This window comes from Pimephales promelas, chromosome 17 (assembly GCF_988280905.1).
Source record: "Pimephales promelas chromosome 17, fPimPro1.hap1.1, whole genome shotgun sequence".
Taxonomy (NCBI): Eukaryota; Metazoa; Chordata; class Actinopteri; order Cypriniformes; family Leuciscidae; genus Pimephales; species Pimephales promelas.
The window spans coordinates 34,114,478-34,133,981 of NC_142785.1; the positions used below are offsets into that span (position 1 = coordinate 34,114,478).

Genomic DNA, 19,504 nt, shown 5'->3' on the forward strand with positions numbered 1-19,504 from the left:
TCTTCTGAAGGCTGTTCAGTGATGTAGAGGCCGTCAAACTCCAGCTTTCTGGCCACCTCCTTCTCCCGCTTGAAGATCACCAGAGGAACCTTCAGGAGGAACACAATATGAGCCGTATCAATCATCACAGCTCCGGCTTCTATTAAAGCATTTCACAAATAATAATTGGAGCGTTTATTAAAACCCTATTAGACCGACACTGCAGGGCATTTCATCGGTTATATCAGTAAAGCTGGCAGGTGTATTGTTTCAGTAACTGGATTTCATTAGAACTAATGAAACCTAAAATGTGCTTTGGGAGAATGATATCAGCGTTTAAAATACTTCTTTATGCCAGTGTTGTTTGTGCTGGTCATGTCATCTGCCAAACTCTTCAATATTCTGCTGCAAACACAGGGATTTAGGAAGGGATGAACATGGCCAATACAGATAAACCATAATTCTTTATATTTGATAGCCGGTATATCGGCCGATAAATCGAAATCCAAATTTTTATATACATTTGAGAGCCTGATTACATAATCATTAAAAGTCAAAATTGTCCAAACACACACTTATAATGTCCTTATTATAATTTTATGCAGTCGATATGACCTGCAAATGTTGCACTGAACTGTATTAAAGTGATTTCAATCATATTTCAAGCAATTCAAACAGTGCGGATCTGAAGTGACTCAGATGAAGGAAATAATAGATTATTCAACAGCTTTAATATATCGGCCAAATCTTCTTATCGGGCCGATATCCATAACATTATAAATGATCATATATCGGCCGTCGCTGATATGGTGGCAGATGTATCCTGCTGTATTATTGGCTGCTGTGAGCATGAAACTATCAATTTAGAAACAATTAACAATTCAATTTCAGCATTTAGGTTTGATGATGATTTAGTTTACATTCATGGAGTAAATAATTCTGTTTTCTGAAGCGGTGGAGAAGCACTGATCCGCTGTCTCGTACCTTTAAAGGTGCAGTGTGTAATATTTAGGAGGATCTGTTGACAGAAATGCAATATCATATAGACACACATTTCGTCACTTCGTTGTTCTTCGTGTAAAGAAGCTGCTAAAGTCAGCGAATAAAACACTGACACAAGTAACTATAATATTCACAATAACATATCGTTTTAATGGATAATCAAGTAAACCTAATTTCTTAATTTATCTTTGAAAAGAAACCTCATTGTTTAACTGGCTACTCTTTGCTGTCTCAGATGACAGTGCGATTCACAACCTCACCACTAGATGCCGGCAAACCCCCCCGCTGCACCTTTAAGCAGTAGTAGCCGATGATGCAGAAGAAGGAGATGACGGTGTGCAGGACGGCTAGGATGCGCAGGGTGGGCTCCATGTACCCGCTGCTCTCCTCCAGCACGAAGTGCACAGCGACGGGCCGAGAGCCGGAGCCGTCCAGGGGGTTCCACCGCACGCTGGTGTCCGAGGACCCGCCGAACAACACCTCCTTCCCCTCGCTCAGGGCCGACGACGTGGACACCTTCAGCAGGGAACAAACTAAAGCTCAGGGCCCTGGCAGAAACACCTGAAGCTTTTCTCGTGATCCCCCCTCAGATTTAATCCCATAAACGGTTCTCTTTGGTGAGGGAAACTGTTCAGAGTTTTGCCGCCATGGACACGTTATTTGTTAAACACAAGTTTTACAGAAAACAGCATTACCAAACATGGAAGGACCGGATGAGACAGAAACGTCGGTCACGTCAGTCTAAATCCATAAGACTTTCATTCATATTTAGATAAAAAAATAAAGATATTTGTAAAATTCACTCATCATTTCTGTCCATTTATTGAAAGAATCCATAAGATTAATCCATATGATTTAGGCTGTTTCGGAAGCTCAAATGCTTGAGGTTTGTTCTTGCGCGTGTTGCACGCTTCCGATAACCATATAAGATGTGCTTCATGTGTTTATATGTGAAAAAACAGAAAAATTCAAATTAGTTTATCATATAAAGTGTCCGATCACGTCTCGTTAGAAGACTTTGATCAAACCTGCTCAATCCGTATAACACATAAAATGAAGTTTTGGAAACCTTATACCTGTATGCAACACTTATCGTTCACTTAAAGGGAAGTTCTTAGCATGTATGACGTTTCCCCTAAAGAAACCCTCAAGTAACACTTACGAGTTATTTTTTATAATGTATTTTATATATGTATGCCACCGCACACAGATACACAAACATTACACACGCTGGAAATAATTAGTGAAGATGAATGTCGAAAGTAGTGTGAATTACCTTGTAAAACAGCAGAATGAAGTTGATTGCAAAGGCCACAAACAAAGCCAACATTCTCATGTTGTAGAAATTTCGTGCAAAATAGTTCTGCAGGAGAAGAGACAGAGACACTGTGTAAAGCACACGCTCAACTGACTTCCTCTGGTGTGGCATTATGGGACAGAAACGGAGACGGCAGGGCTCTGACCAGCAGCTTGCGTTGGTAAGCGATGATCTTCTTCCAGAAGGCGGACTCCTGCAGATCCGGCTCGTCTGCTCTGGAGTAGTGCAGTCTCACCTTACGCTTCACCGCCTCGTCCTTCTTCTTCTGGGCTTTCTCACCGTTTTCCCTTCTTACACAGAGGACCAATCAGAACTCAGATGGCAAATATTATGATGACGACACAAACACTGTCGGCCTCAACAAACACATTTCCACGTCAGCAACACTTACTCGGCTTTCTCAGGCACTGATTTGGTCTCCTCCACAACTTCATTGTTGTCAGTTGAGGATGAAGAGCCCTTTGTCTGGCAGAACCAACAGCGAACGAGTTAATAACCCAACAGATTCATGGCATTACTGATACGGATCTGTGACAAACCGTGATTGTGATTTCACCGAGCACAACATGTTCCTGGATCAACATCTCTCTGGAACAACATTTCAATCAACCAATCAGATGGTTGGGTTGGGTTATGGTCAGGTTTGGGTTATGGTTATGGTTTGGTTGGGTTATGGTAATGGTTTGGTTGGGTTATGGTTATGGTTTGGTTATGGTTAGGGTTGGGTTAGGGTTAGTTTACGGTCAGGGTTGGGTTGGGTTATGGTTATGGTCAGGTTTGTGTTATGGTTATGGTTTGGGTTAGGGTTGGGTTATGGTTAGGGTTAGTTTACGGTCAGGGTTGGGTTATGGTTGGGTTATGGTTGGGTTAGTGTTGCTTTATGGTCAGGGTTGGGTTATGGTTTGGTTGGGTTATGGTTAGGGTTGGTTTAGGGTTGATTTATGGTCAGAGTTGGGTTATGGTTAGGGTTATGGTTGGGTTAGTGTTGGTTTATGGTCAGGGTTGGGTTAATGGTTATGGTTTGGTTGGGTTATGGTTAGGGTTGATTTACAGTCAGGGTTGGGTTATGGTTAGGGTTGGGTTATGGTTGGGTTAGTGTTGGTTTATGGTCAGGGTTGGGTTATGGTTTGGTTATGGTTAGGTTATGGTTGGTTTACGGTCAGGGTTGGGTTATGGTTAGGGTTGGGTTATGGTTGGGTTAGTGTTGGTTTATGGTCAGGGTTGGGTTATGGTTTGGTTATGGTTAGGTTATGGTTGGTTTACGGTCAGGGTTGGTTTATGGTCAGGTTTGGGTTATGGTTTGGTTATGGTTAGGTTATGGTTGGTTTACGGTCAGGGTTGGGTTATGGTTAGGGTTGGGTTATGGTTGGGTTAGTGTTGGTTTATGGTCAGGGTTGGGTTATGGTTATGGTTTGGTTGGGTTATGGTTAGGGTTGGGTTATGGTTGGGTTAGTGTTGGGTTAGGACTAGGCCAGGGCCAGGAAACTTGACATCCGCATCACCGGTCACATGAATGCTGTTTAATGTGAATATTATGAAGCACAAAGCTTTGTTTACAAAATAAATAATAGGTAAGCAATTAAATATTACCTTCCAGCCATGGGAACATTTGGATTCGTGACGAACAAGAGGTGAGCACATCAATTTAAGCTTTGTCGGCTTTGTATTATGCTTTGCGATCTGGTCACCCGATCATTTTAAATGTAATAATATTTCCTTGGACGTGGAATCTCGTGTTTCGTTTTCCAAATCTTCTCTCACGTCTCACACATTTTGGCAGGTCAATAAAATCTGTTGATCCAGGAACACGTCTTACTTGGGAAAACTGAACACCATAAAAACGGTTGCCTGGATCAGTTTAATCTGTTGATGTCTTATTTATGCATTACCTGGAGTCGTCTGCGGAGCTCAGGCGAGGGTGTGTGTGGCTGTGGGACGGGCGTGTTGAGCAGATCCGTGATGCTGGCGTTTGGATTGTGGGGCATGAGTTTATACTGGCCTCCCTCTCTCTTCAGATCGAGCCCGAATATATCGGAGAGGACGTCGGTGTCGCCTGTGGCCGCGGTCAGATCGGACAGGTCTTCCTCGGGTGAGGATTTCTCGACGTGCTTCTTCTCGGCCTCCTCCATCTCGCCCCTCACGTCGTCTTGAGTCGGGTCGGGCATGTTGGCCAGGAGCTCCGACACCTTCATGGTCTTGGCGTTCTCCACCAGACTCCCTCCGAGGAAACTGTTATACGTGATCCTGAAGAATCCTCGAGCGACGCTGAAGGCGAAGTGCAGCAGACCCAGCAGAACCCTCCAATAGAAGGACACTAGCGTGGTCACCATGTCCTTCACCGTCATCTTCTTGGCTTTCTTCACCTGCTTCTTCAGGCTCTTCATGGACAGCAGCTTCATCAGGAGCATCACGTTGTACCGTAGAGCGAAGAGAGCCGTGCGCACGGTGGTGACGGAGAAGAAGCCCATCTCGGGACTCTCCTCCTCGGGTTTCTCTCTCTCGCTGTCCTCTTTGCTGGCCAAGCGCTCGGCGGCGTCGGACATCTGCGCCGCTAACTGCATCTCGAAGATCGTGTCTTCGCAGAAATTCACGAAGAGCTCCATTTTCTCCTTCTCACCACCTTCGTTCACCACGTCGAAGATGAACTGGCGTTTGGACTCCTTGACCTGAGGCTTCTCCCACTGGGTGCGACTGGACTCGCTAATCTCGAAGTACACGCGTTCGATGCGCTTAGCGCTGCCCATGATCTCGATTCGGCCCAGGTACGGCTGGAAATAGTTCAGCACGCTCTCGGCCAGCTCTAGGAAGGTCTGGAGGCGGGAATCGTGAGGCATGTGCTCGGAGAGATTGGTTAAGAGAACGGCGACGTTGAAGCCGATGTCCTTCGCCGGCTCGTGGAAGCGTTCCACGAACTCTTCATAGTCCAAGAGCTCGTTCTCGTCCGTTTCCGCACAGGAGAGCAGGAACTCGGTCTCGGATTGGGTGTAATGTTTATGGCTCTCCATGGCCTTGTGGAAATCCCTCTTGGAGATGACGCCTTTGCCATCGGGGTCGTACTCTTTGAAGGCATCCGACGACGTCAGATCTTTCAGTTTGAGGAACATGTCAAAGAACTTCAGAATCATCTCCACGTTATTCGAGGACTCCACCAACATGTCCACCATCTGCTTTCCAATGGTGCCATTCACAACATTTCCTAAAATGAAGGGAAGATGATTAGGATAAATTATCTCAGTGGGGTGTGTTTCCCGTACAACGGCGTAGCTCGCTGCTCAAACGTCGTAGTACGATATAACGAACACGTCACAATATTTCGGACCACGCCTGGGTGAGTTAGTTAGTAGTGTGTTAAACTGGCGGTTAAGGAAAGGGGCGGGCTTGAAGCGCTCGACCAATCACAACACACTGCTCCAGCCGACCAATCAGAGCACAGAGTGCTGTTCAGAAGGAGGGGCTTCATAGAGACAGGAAGTGAACTGGGTTTGTGTTTCCAGTGTAACGCCGTAACTCGCTGCTTCACTACCATAGTACGATGGATCGTTGAAAAAAATCCAATATTTTCGGAAACTGGTCGTTCAACCACGTTGGTTAATGATGTCACACACGTGTTGGAGTAATAACTGCTGTTATTAATCTGTTTTAGATCGCATTAATGCTAGATGTTTTGCTTGAAGTTATGAACATGCATCTGAAGAATATTTCTTATTTTTCTCAGTTATTTTGCTTTATCTCCAGATTCACTCATAGACTCGTTCTCGTTCACACATGCGCACTCTTCAGAAACTCCACTTTAAATCTCTCGACAAACTAAAAGACGTAAATGACATTAATGAGTTCTAAATAAAGGACACAGATTGCACTGAATGTCAGCTTGCTGATTTGGCTCAAGATCAGGATTTATTGAGTCACGACATGAACACTAGAGACGCACACTCCTCTCCGATGCTGCTTGCAACGATGGCTTTGGGAAACACGACTCGTCGAACTGCTGATAACGATGAAAACTTGTGACCATAGTTGGCTGACTATGCATTTGGGAAACACACCCCTGGTATTGAACATTCCTAACTAATCATTCAATCAAACATTGTGCACTGACCCTCCAACATGGACAAGAGCATCACCACCATATCCTTCTGAAGATCCATGAGCTCCTTCAACAGCTCGATCTGGCTTGAATCCTGCAGCGTAAATCACAGTGAGTAAACTAGTGTTCTGTGAGTCAAGAAGGGTTATTGAGCATCAGCGTAGATGTTCACCTGAGACAGCTTCATCTGCATATGTGCAAACACGTGCAGGAAACCAACAACCGCGTCCCACAGGCGACTGTGAGCGAGACTCTGCTGATTCCCTGTGCAGGGGCCCTAAGAACACACACTGTTATTATTACCCGACCGCAATCGAGGAAAGCAAGAGGTCGAACGTACCTGAATGTACTCTGTGAGAGTGTTGAAGACTTGTTTGGCTACATTGATTGCTTTGGAGAAATTCCGTTGGCCCTGTTCATCGATGACGTCTTTCCCAGAATAGAACCAGTAGAAATCACTGATGGACTCCTGAGGACGCAGAGCACACGCGCGTCAGGTGTGTGTTAGCATGGCGCACGCGCGTCAGGTGTGTGACGTGTTCTCGAAGGAAGCGCTCACCTGGACTCGGAGCAAGTAATCCACCGTAGATATGATGATGTTGACCGTTGTGTTGTTACCCGTCTGCGTCCGCAGGTAGTTCTGAAAATCTGATGTATGGACACACAATCATTGTCATTAACTGTTATCTAAAAGGCAAAGCAACATCACACTGTGCATGAAGGACGGAAGATCACAAATGTTCACTATTGTTTACAGCAGAGGTTTTCAAACTGAGGGCTAGGGGTCTGTTTAAAAACAGTGAAAAACTGTAACTTTTGATTAAAATTAAACATTTATTAAAATAAATTAATAAATTGATGATAGAAAAATAAATCCAATTTGTTTTAAATAAAAATAAATAACAAAATAAAACTTTTGATTAAAATGAAACATTAATCATGATTTAAATAATATATATCAAATTCATATTATTTATATCAGATAATTAATATATATCAGATTCAAATAAATTGATCAAATTTGATTTAAGTAAATTACATAGTGCAACAGAAACTAAATAAATAAAACTTGATTGACATAAATTTGATTCAAATAAATACAAAATAAAAGAAAATAACCAAAGTGTTATGGAAATAAACAAATACATTTGATTAAAATAAATAAATGTGACTTAAATAGAAATTATTTAAATAAATTATTTTGTAAACGAAAATGTATTAAAATAAATATAATTGATTAAAATAAATAACAATCTATGTAAATAATAAACAAAACATTAAATTAAAATGCAAATAAAACAGTATAACTTAATTTTAAATAAATAATATTAAAATAAATAAATAAGTAATACATTTTACATAAAATAAACCAAAAAATCGAAATAGATCAAATAAAATAAATTATTAAATTATGCAGGCATAACATAATAAAAACGTAAAATTATTGTTTATATTATTAACTTTTTCCTGTATTATAATTTGGTCTTTATAAATGAAAACATATCGTTGCCTTTTAAACTGGAGGATGCATGAGGATGATCATATGTGAAGCACACACACACACACACACACCTGAGTTGTGTCCCTCACACAGCAGCTGGAGGAAGCGGAACAGGTCACAGGTGAACTCGTCGTCTTGCATGACCTTCTCACCTGTGCGCAGCAGAATCACACACACACACACACGTTAGAGCCGAGCACACTGACCGCGTATGAGCTCGGGTCCTCAGACGTCTGGGGTCAGAGGTCACAGGTCAGATCCCTAGTGCCGCATCAGAGGATTTACAGCAGAATCTGAACCGGCCTCATGTTTGCATCAGAGGACTAAAGATGACATGTGATAACAGTACATCATGTGTATACTGTATTCTGCTGGCATCCCTCAGTATAGAGCCCTATAGATCTGCCGGCGTGTGTGTGACCCCTGAGACGTCTGCAGACCGAGAGCATGAGGAACATGACTGCCACAGTATTACAGGAAGAGACTCTCTCACCAGGGTCACACTATACAATAACCTCCAGAAACACACAAATGTGCTTCTCACAAGCCAACCTGAAAGTGCTCGAGCTTTCCTTCAGATGAGAACCTGAGGGACTCAAGACTAGTGAGCTCCCTACATAGACAGCATGATCAGATGAAGGGAAGATGGCATTATTGTGTGTGGTTTTTTTTAGCATTGCAACTTGAAAAATATTGTAAAATAATACAAATTTTGCTCTAAAATAAAAATGCATGTGTCGTTCACAGATAACGCAACCTCAGAAATGTTGGTTATTAATTTAATTATAATTCATTAATCACTGAAATATGGTAAAGTCTTGCTGTCTATGCAGAACGCTCAGTTTGAGCACGTGAGATGAAACGATGAAGCGGTTCACGTGTTCAGACAAGCGCACTTTCAGCTGAGCGTCAGTGTGAGGAGCGACCAGGAGATTCCTCTGAATGCAGCATGCAGGTACACAACCACAGCACTGCTACTGCACACATCATGATCACAGGGGTCTGAGGCGTGGGGAGAAATCCTCTGGTCCATCACTCCCACCAGCGGTAAAACTGAAATGCAGATGGATGATACGAGAGAACACACGACACTGATCTCCAGAAAACATAAAAACAGTCACTCTGAACACATCCCAAACACAGCCTGACCAGAAACACAAGAGGACAGGGGAGGAAACAGCAGGAACGACAGCACACACACACACACACACCGACCGAACATCTCAGAGCTTCAGTGAGGACGAGGAAGATCATCATCATCATCCTCTCAGACACACACTCTTAACCAAACACCCAGCCGCTGGCCACTGAGAGCAGGAGGGGGAGGAGCTCGCAGACTACAGCTCCGCCCACAGAGACGCACGGCTGCTTCTGATAGGCCGAGACGATCTGTGGGTGTTTCTGCAACTACTGCCACTGGCTTAATTGTTTATCCCAGACTTTAGTAGAAAATATCATAAAAAGATTACTCTAAAACAAAATTATTCATCTTAAACAATAAAAAATGCTCTAAAATAATAAAATATCCCTCTCAATATAATAAAGATATTCCTCTACAATCACAATCTAAGCAGATTAGATCGAAGATTTAATTCTGTCAAAAAAAGTCAATAGTGTCAAAGCATTTCTTCATTTTATTTTAGCTATGAAGTGCTAGCTACTAGCTAAGTTAGCCACCATAGAATGAATGGTGACTTTGAGGTGTGATGATACGACATTTGTTCATGAGGACGTCTGTCTTGTGTAGAATAATGAAATAACTGAACTAACTCAAATGTGCTCAGAAACACTCTTAAATATGAGCTAGCTTTACAACATGTCAACACTACCGCTTTCCGTTATTGCTGAACATCTCTCGGTCAAAGCGAGTGTCGGTGTCTCTGACGAAACCAGCACGTGATTGGCTAGCGCTCGGGCGGGGGCGGGGCTTGTGACGCGGGGCAGAGGGAAGGTGTTGGCTCAGGGTCACACACAGCGAAACCACAGCGAAACGGCAGAAGGCATAATTACCACGCTCATGAGTGATGACTGAGAGAGGGGAAGACGAAGGTACGTTAACCCAAAGAAAAGAAGAAGAAGAAGAAAAGGAAAGAAAAAAGTGAGAGGTCATACAGGTCACAAGGTCAGTCGTTGTTGACTTTGGATTCAATCAGCACAGTTCGGACCAATCACACTAGCATGAGTCTACCCAGGCGTGACGACCGGTTTCAGAATCAGAACACACCGTTACACGAGGGCCAATGAGAGACAGAGACAGAAGCTGAGCGGCCGACGGCGCCTGGTTTAATAATAACCAGCAGTGTTCACCTCAACTGACTGATTGAATCCAATCCTGAGTGAATAAAGAACTGCTTAGAGAGGGCAGATGACAAACAAAGGCAAAATTCAGAGAAATAAAGAGAGAGAAACACTTGTGCAGGTCAAAGGAATAGTGCAGACCAACATGAACCGTCTGGAGTCAAACCCGCGGGAGCTTCTCTCATCAGTGGAGGATGAAGCAACCCGATTCACAATATTCATGAACATGATCCTGTCGAGCTCGAAACACACACACACACACACACGATAGTGACTCCAGTGTTCCCCGTATTTTAATCCGGTCACTCTCTCACATATATTTATAACCGTTCAAACGTTTCGGGGTCATACATTTAGTTTTGTTTAAAGAAATCAATCCCCTTTATTCTTCAAGGACGCATTTAATTAATCAAAAGTGGCAGTAAAGACATTTATAATGTTAAAAAAGATTCTATTGCTGTTCTTTTGAACTTTCTATTCTTAAAAAAAATCTTGGAAAAAAAATAGATGACAGTTTCCACAAAAATATGACTGATAATAATCATAACTGTGTGTTGATCATCAGATCCTCATATTAGAGTGATTTCTGAAGGGTCATGTGACGCTGAAGACTGGAGTAATGATGATAAACTCAGCTTTGATCACAGGGATAAATTACACTTTACTGTATATTCACAGATGATTTACATTATTATAATATTTCACTGTTTTTACAGTATTTTTGATCAAATGAAAGCAGACTGTGAGCAGAAGAGACTCTTAGAAACATTGATACACACACACACACACACACACACACACACAGTATGTAAAGATCTGTCTGAAGATCCACTGAAGAAAGAAACTCTTGCTGGTTTGAGCGACGTGACGGGGAGTAAATGACATTTCCGGGTGAACTATCCCTTTAAAAGTCATGTGACAACACAGCAAACATAAAGAACTCAAGGAATATAAAACTCATGCGTTGAGACTCAAATGAAATGAGGTTTGAAAATAATTTTCAGTTCACTTAAAATGGTCACATGATATAGGAGACGTGAGCACATGTTGGGGGGTAGCTCTCGTTTCTCAAGTTCTTACAAACGTCGGAGGACCACATCAAACACTCCTCGTCATCATACACTCGTACACAAACACAAAGAAAAGGATCAACTCCGTTTGACAGAGACATCTTCAACACAAAAGTAGCATTACTGTCTTTTAGAATCAATAACTCAACTAAACACACACAAAAATGGTGGAATGAACGTGACGATTTCATGCGTGAAGAAATTACCCATTATATCACATGACAGAATGACACAGATCAAGCTCTAATCACAGTTACTGATCATAAATCAGGTGTGTGTGTGTGTGTGTTCATACCTGATCCTTCCTCCGTCACCATGCCGAGCCCTTCCGCTTTATTCTGCCTCTCAAACGCGTTCAGATCCAGAACACTGGAGCACAAACATCCGCTTCATGACTCATGAACTTTGCAACATGGACATTGTTATTGAACTGATCTGGATACAGTGGAGAATTTAAACACGTCTCTTATCTGAGGAAGTGTGTGTCGTTGGCTCTGGAGTATGACTATGATCAGTGGTTATTAAATTGATATATTTCTGTCGTACCTGCATGACTGCATGAGTCCCGCCAGACTCTGGAAGAACCCAACGTCTCGCTTGTCTTTCAGGTAGTCCAGCATTTTCTGCACAACACAAAGCGGACCGCACACGTCAGACCAGAGCTCACGTCCAGCTTATACCAAGTTGCATAAATATGAATGGATTTTTCCACTTTTTTATTGTATCTATATAATGCAAACTAAATAAACCATGGTAGCAGATACACTGCAAAATATGATTTTCACCCTCAGCATTTCCTCCTTGTCTTCCAGCACAAATAATAAACATTCTTGCAGTCGATCATTTCACCCCGTAAACTCACCTTTGATCACCAAAATTACATTTAAAGGTTTTTCCTTGAAAAAAATGTCTTCATGCCTTAAAATATCTTGACTGTAACTCGAAACCCTTTATTAATATGCAAATGAGCCCCGCCTCCACTCACTCATCCACTGGTTGACCATCACACGTTGATCTGAGTGGTTACAGGGTCGCCTGTGACGAGAAAATACTCGACGTATGAACTTTCACATGGTGTGTGTTAAAGCGTATTAAAAACACCACATAAACCACATTAACCCTTGTGCATTCTTATGGACATTTTTGTCATTTTCAGTTTTGTTTTTTTGATGGCACAGGTGTGTATTTTTATTGGAATTTTACTATTTCACCGTCATTTTCTTAAAAAAATATTTTTTGCATTAGGTACAAAAAATACTCCCTCTCAGCGCCTTTTGGACAAAAATGTCCATTTTTAAAAATGGCCATTTTTAATCCCCGGTTCAGTTAACTATAAAATTATGCAATCTTTGTTAAGAGGCTTTCATTCTGATGGCAAGGCTTCAAAATTTTATTTTTTGAAATTTTTTATCAGATGGTGTCATTTTTTTTAAGTTTGGCCAATAAAACAAATATCGCTTTATTCTTGTTTTCTGCTTCGGCATACTATAGAGCCAACGGGATAAATTATGCAACAATATTTGTGTGGGTGTGTTGGTATGGATGTCAGAGTGTGGTTAGTATGTGTGTAATAAAAAAATATGTGTGTGTGTGCGCATGTGTGTGTTTATAATACTGAGAGAGAAAAACTGCAAATTCATATCCAATCACTGTGAGCTCCAGTGGGGTTTTGCTGCCACCCAATGGGGAAAATATGTTACTACGCCCAAACAAACTGTTACCGAAAGCTCATTTTTTGAGATATCATCCTCAAATTTGGAACACAACCTATTTAGATTTATGGCTTTGATTTTATTGCAGTTTTGAGTTCAACCTGATTTAAAAAAATATCTATTTTATATAAAATATTTTTTATAAATAATTTTCATAAACTTATACCTATATAACTTTTTTTTGGATTTACTTATTATTATTTTTTTACTTCAGCAATAATCTGCAAAGGGTCTTCTTTAAAATGATACCAAACTTAAGTCTGTGCTCCAAAGCGTCACGTTTTTATGACAGTTTTTTGACATGGACATTTTTGTCCTCTTTTTACCTGTGTGTAACTTTTTTAAATTGATGCACAAGGGTTAAACGCTGGATTTACACCACAGGGGGACTTTAAATCAAGATGCATTTACTGGAGAAGCTAAATCTTGTTTTCGATCAAAATGAATTTGAGCTTAAAACAGGAACACATATCTGCCAATGGGGTCAGAGAAATAATCTTGTTGTGATTTGTGGTTTAAACTCTAGTTAGGTCACGTGTTGCATTGCCTCCTGAGGCCAGCGTGTTGTTTCTGTGGGAGCGGAGCCGAGCGTCTATCTGATCATCAGCTTGTTATGGTTTTGTGCGTTTAATATGTTTTGTTTTTATCTGTACTGTGTGTTTTGGTGTTTTAAGTGATTGTGAAGCGCTATACAAATAAATAAATGAAATGAAATATTTCACATTGAGCGCTTGACGTTTTTTCCCCGAACGTCGAGAGTTGAGAAACGTTAAAGTTTTGAGCTCATCTGCCGTCCAATCACGGTGGAGGAGGGGCGGGGCAAATCCCACACCGGCAATCGCCCGAAAATGCTTTAAAACTCTTGACCTGCTGAACGGTGGAGTTTCCCCCGTTGAGTACGGCGATTCCCAGCTTGAGCGTGGAGGCCACCATCGGCCCCATCTCTCCTGCACACAAACACACTCCAATCAGCTCGGATCACAGCACACACACACACCGGCTGAGGACGTCGTGTGTGTTTCTGACCTTTGCTGGCGCTGATGGTCTGCAGAACCATCTCTGCGGCGCCGCGGTCGTGGAGTCTGGCCTGCTGGTACAGCAGCTTCTGCTTCTCCATCTCCTTCTCCTGCAGAGTCCAAACACACACTCAGTAGATCAACTCCAATGAGAGAATGTTTACCAATACAATGGTGAGGCTCAAGGCCTTCAGAAAGTGTTGCGGACACGCACCTCAAAACTCTTGACCTCCTCCTCATCCTCTTCCTCTTCATCATGGCAGCTCTGTGAGTGATCAAACACACATTAGTCTGAGCAGGAGCAGTTATGGGGCGTGTTCCTCAGAGCAGATCTCACCTTGGCCATGATGTCAGCGTAGGCCATGTAGAGATGGTCCTCCTCTAGTTTACTGCAACAGAGCGACGGCGTTGGTGAGCAAACACAGCGGTTCGGACTGTACATTAATATGAGGAAGGAAACCCACCATTTCTCGGTCAGCGCGGTTCTGCTGAAGAGCTGGATGAGCTGGTGCAACGGGTCGATGTGTCTGATCATCTCGTCCTCCTCTGACGGCTCCTCTCCGCCTGGTTTCTGAAACACCAAACCGTCTCAGACACACAACACACAACCAGTCCATCTACTGCACTCACGGTTCGGCACGCATGTGATTCGCGGATTAGCCGCTAAATTTAACCATCATAGAGTGAAAGTTTATAATTTGAACATTGTCTTGCCAATTTACACATTCCAACAATTTTAAATGTGGAAGAAGAGGCGAACATCGAGAGTCACACCGAACTGATTCTTGCCCTTGAGCGCGCACACACACACACACACACTTCTGTCTAAACACCGTCTCGGCAAGTGTTCTGTCAGTTGAGAGAGAGACCGGATGTGTGTCAGTTTATTGGGTCTTAAAGTGACAGTAGCCTAATATTCCTGCTGTCGTCTGTGTCATTAATGTTCATAAAACAAACAACCAAAGACAGCTTTAACTAAAGATTAAACTATATATACTGTTATTTTACATTTAGGCCTAATTATTAATTCCTGTTCCTGAATACCACTGTTAGACTTATTTAGTTTTCATCTCTGCTTGTCATTTGTGTATTTGTTATTATTTTATTATTGACTGTTCACTTCTTTTTAATAATGTGTGAACGTTATCAGTTAGGCAGGCTAGTAGTTTTTGCTGTAGTATTAAAGAACTTCAAGTCAGATTTAAGTAATAAATGAAAAGCAAAGGTGGTAATAATCCCCCCCCCTCCCCCCTTCATAATATTTATTTATTTATTTTTGCTGATCTGAAAATGTATCCGATCCGTGGCTCAAAAACGAAATAATGTAAACCGTGAGTTTTGTGATCCGTTGCACCGCTAGCACATTTCACATGTGTGGAGACGGAAACCAGTTAGAGAAATGAGGAACTGGTCTTTCATGCATATTTAACACTGATGAATTCAAGGATCCATTTCGGTTCAAGTGATTCCGGCTCCTCATTGGACCAAAACAAAAGTGTGTGAAACGCCACATGAGCCAGGAAGGAAAACACGGAGAGCTCCTTCTGTGAGTGTCGAAAGCCGTGGGAAAACATGGACGGATGGTGTGTGAGATTGCTACATACGGCCAAGTCCTCGATCAGCTTATCCTCGAAGTAGTGTTCCTCCGTCTCGATCCAGGACTTCTCGTAGCCCTGGAGGAACAGGTTTACGGCTCGGTGCCTGAGGGTCAGAGAGGCGGCGTGATTCAGGAGTCGGAGGGAGCGAGCAGAGACGCAGGACAGGAGATGCTCACCTGGGCAGGTTATAAAGAGGAGCCATCCGGAAACAGGCCACGACGGCTCTCTTCCTCTGCTTGGACAGAAGCTTGTGCCACACGGCCTTCTTACTGCGCTGAGGGTGTTCCACCTGCTCACACACACGTCACCGTCATCATACACACTACACACATCATGATCTGTGCCTTGAGTTCCCAAATTAGATGGGAAAACATAAACTTTGGGTCATCCTTGATATTTCTCCCATTTACAGAAAGTCTCTATCTTTTATCACTTTTAAGATATAGCCTTTTGAAATGAAGATGATAAAATCAAACGTTTTCCAAACAGGTTTGGAAAAGCGCCTAACGGGTTAAATGAACACTGACAAAAAACTACACGTCATTTCAACACCGATACGAGTGATCACATGGAGTTAGACCTGTATTGCATTTATATAAACTTGCGTTCACAGGATAATTTCCCAGTGTTGAAATCAGGCTCATATAAATGTCAGAAACACGATTCCTGCTACATGTTGATCTCCACGATTCCTGGATCGATGTAAGGAGCACTATATCGAATCCAAGCTTTAGTTTAAACTGATAATCGTTCGTTCTCCTGTTAAATCCCGCCGCTCATCAGCTGTTCCCGCGGGAGCGTGGCGTCACTCTATTTCAATCCTCTATTCATTATTCAGAAACTGCCACTGTGATCAGCCAATCATTAGAGAGCTCATTTGCATTTCGATGGATTTAAAGGCGCAGAGGTTTGACCTGGTCGAGGTGGAAGAGCACGTGTGCGATGTTCAGCACTCGATCCACGGTCTTCTCGGGGTCGGACGAGTCCTCACTGCGGTTCGGCATGTCCTTATACAGCGCCATCTGCCAACGGATCGCAGGATCCTCCAGCTGCAGAAACACACACACACACACACACACACCTCTGATGAAGAAGAGATGCAGAAACAGACGGAGAACCGATGAAGAGACGGAGCGCCGGCTCACCTTTCCCTGCAGGTGGAGATTGTTTCGTATGATCTCTCGGACCTCGTCCTCCGTGTCTTTCTGCAAAACATGTTGAACTTCATGAATCATGACTGACGGCTCTTGCACTTCACTAACTAAAGCAGGAGTGTGTGTGTGTTAGCGGTACCTGTGTGAAGCGGCTCTTGGCGAGGGCGATGAGCTCCTGGTCTCCCGGCGCACAGATGTTCAGTCCCACCGGAAGCAAGCGCTTGAGAGCCGCCACGATCAGAGACGTCTGCAGGGAATATCGATCTCCTCGCTTCTTCATCTTCTTCCTCTCCTGGTCCGTCACGCCGCCCTGCACACACTCATGCTTTTACCATTTACATCACTGTGCTCATCATATCCCACGATAACCTTCAGAATATCAGAATATTCTTACCACCAAGATATATTAATATGCCAATCATTCAATACTATGTGTGTGTGTGAGTGAGTGTGAGTGAGTGTGTGAGGTCATACCTTGGACATTTTGGATTTGGTATCAGTTATGAGGAAGGACATGTTGTTGATTTCATTCTGAACCACAAAGTTTTGCTCTTCTCGTTTAAAGTTCTGTAGAGGAACAAACACACAAACCCTTGTTAGTCAGATACCCAGAGTTCCCTGCTTTCCAATCCAAAGGATTCAAAGATTCAACTTCACTTGAGTACAGATGATCTGCATTAAGTGTCACGGGCCCACCGGTGGGCCCAAATCCATTACATTTTTAAAACAGTATTATCCTATATTAAATCTAAACTAATCTTGACAAACTATATATCATTTGAAAGCTTAGAATCTCTAGTTTCATATTTGGTAATTTATCAATTTGCAACAAGAATATTTTCATACTCTTTCATACTTTCATACTCATACTCTAACCTTTATTTTGAAATTGTGATGAACATGAAAAATAATGAAAGAAGGGTAGAAACCTGTTTGTTTTCATGCCAAGAGTTCAAAAGAAAGCCTCCATTCAATTATTTTATAATTATAATAATTATTATTTCATATGGAAATGGAGTCTGGTTGTGCCCTAGTGAAAAAGTTTGGTACTGCGCCCAAACAAAATCTCACTGAAAGCTCATTTTTTGAGATATCAACCTAAAATTTGAAACACAACTTATTCAGATTTTTGGCTTTGATTTTTTAGCAGTTTTAGAGTTGCCAGGTTTTGAAAATGTATATTTTATATAAAATATGAATAATTAAATTTTTTATATTGTACATTTTCATAAACTCAAACTTCTATAACTTTTCTTCTGTTTCACATTCTTAATTTATTTCACTTCTACAAAAATCTGCCAAATGTCTTCTTTAAAACGAGACCATTTTTACGTCTATATTCCAGAGCGTTCTTGAATTACAACCATTTAAGTTCGAAATGTGCATTTTCATCTATATTCAAAAAAAGGGGGGGGGGTGACACTTAAGGGGTTAATGTTAATGTTACTTGTGTCACACTCGATATGTGAAATGTCATTCATTAAATATAAAATATTGTGAATAAAGACACTCTATAATCAGATCATCTTACAGACAGAAGTTTGTTTAAATGTGTTTGACAATTCTTGCTTAATATAATACTGAAGTGTTTATTGTAAATGATCTACAGGTGCACATCATCATTATTGTGTTCATAATGTTGAATCAGAATCCTCTTCTCTGATGATGTGGGCGGGGCTTTAACCTGTCACTCACATGAGATCAGCCAATAGAATCAATTCACAGACACAGTCAAGCCCCGCCCACACGTGTTCGCGCTTCACTCGATATACGACACAATAGAGGAGAAGGGGAGCATAACTTCCCTTCCATGGAGAGTTTAATTTGATTCTGTGAGCGTGAGCAGAAGTGACATCACTGATCGCTGTAAACCAGCCGCTTCACTGTAGATGTTGATGAGATAGTTGTTGCTTACGTGTGATTTTGCCCAGAATATAAAGACTTCGGCCACCATGCGGAATAACTCCTCGGCCTCAGTGTTCGGCTCCTTCAGCCACTTGGCTCTGTGAAACACACACACACACGTGTCACTGACGGACTCCCCGACTCGCCTGTGTGTGGCGCACCTGTGTGTGGCGCACCTGTTGTAGTCGACGAAGCGTATGAGCAGCGGGTAGAAGGCGTACAGGTCCCGCACGAGGACCGTGAACTCGTCCAGGATGAGCAGCTCGGACTCGGACATCTCTCCGCGCGCCTCGGCCTTCATCTGCTCCTCGTCCTGCAGGACCGTCAGCGCCTTCAAGCGCAGCTTCTGCATCAGCGGCAGGAAGTGTGTCTTCAGGAGGTGAGAACGGGCCTTCCCGATGATGGGCTGGGAGAACACTGACACACACACACACACACACGTCACAGTTGGCCGAATGCTACGGCGTGTGTGTAACGGCCGCTGCTTCACTCACACACACACCTGCGAGTCTCTTCATCCAGGCTCCCTCCTCGATGCCCAGGTTGTTGTAGATGATCTTCAGGATGTTGCCCAGGAGTGTGTTCATGTGCTCCGAGGTGAGGGACGTGCAGCGGCTCTCGGGGCGCTCCGGCTCGCTCTCCGGCCCGTGTTCCCACCAGTGTGACATGTAACTGCACAGCATGGGCAGCAGCACCTCCATCACGTGAGGCATGTGTGTGTAGCGCAGACCCGACTCGGCCAGCTCCATGATCTCCTGCAGCGCTCGCTCCAGACACGGCACCAGCACACACACCTCCTCCACCTGCGCCGGGAGGCCCAGCGCTGACAACACACACACACACACAACATCTGAGTCAACACTA

At 42.8% G+C, this 19,504-nt stretch overlaps 1 protein-coding gene across 1 annotated transcript in view; it reads right to left on the minus strand.

Annotated features, from left to right (window-relative positions):
* Positions 1–19,504, minus strand: part of ryr2a (ryanodine receptor 2a (cardiac)) — a 77,747-nt gene that overhangs the window by 9,575 nt on the left and 48,668 nt on the right. Inside the window, exons 61-88 of the mRNA XM_089122450.1 lie at positions 19,143–19,463; positions 18,817–19,057; positions 18,651–18,738; positions 17,210–17,302; positions 16,875–17,045; positions 16,727–16,786; positions 16,496–16,630; positions 15,758–15,870; positions 15,588–15,684; positions 14,448–14,554; positions 14,321–14,372; positions 14,198–14,248; positions 13,994–14,093; positions 13,835–13,914; positions 11,802–11,878; positions 11,551–11,624; positions 9,898–9,915; positions 7,959–8,039; positions 6,946–7,034; positions 6,727–6,855; positions 6,559–6,663; positions 6,399–6,480; positions 4,189–5,495; positions 2,691–2,764; positions 2,445–2,589; positions 2,258–2,344; positions 1,273–1,497; positions 1–89 (exon numbers count right to left, since the gene is read on the minus strand). The exon at positions 1–89 is cut by the window's left edge and continues 42 nt beyond it. Coding sequence (XP_088978576.1) covers positions 1–89; positions 1,273–1,497; positions 2,258–2,344; positions 2,445–2,589; positions 2,691–2,764; positions 4,189–5,495; positions 6,399–6,480; positions 6,559–6,663; positions 6,727–6,855; positions 6,946–7,034; positions 7,959–8,039; positions 9,898–9,915; positions 11,551–11,624; positions 11,802–11,878; positions 13,835–13,914; positions 13,994–14,093; positions 14,198–14,248; positions 14,321–14,372; positions 14,448–14,554; positions 15,588–15,684; positions 15,758–15,870; positions 16,496–16,630; positions 16,727–16,786; positions 16,875–17,045; positions 17,210–17,302; positions 18,651–18,738; positions 18,817–19,057; positions 19,143–19,463 — 4,291 coding nt within the window. The remainder of the gene's footprint in view (positions 90–1,272; positions 1,498–2,257; positions 2,345–2,444; positions 2,590–2,690; positions 2,765–4,188; positions 5,496–6,398; positions 6,481–6,558; positions 6,664–6,726; positions 6,856–6,945; positions 7,035–7,958; positions 8,040–9,897; positions 9,916–11,550; positions 11,625–11,801; positions 11,879–13,834; positions 13,915–13,993; positions 14,094–14,197; positions 14,249–14,320; positions 14,373–14,447; positions 14,555–15,587; positions 15,685–15,757; positions 15,871–16,495; positions 16,631–16,726; positions 16,787–16,874; positions 17,046–17,209; positions 17,303–18,650; positions 18,739–18,816; positions 19,058–19,142; positions 19,464–19,504) is intronic.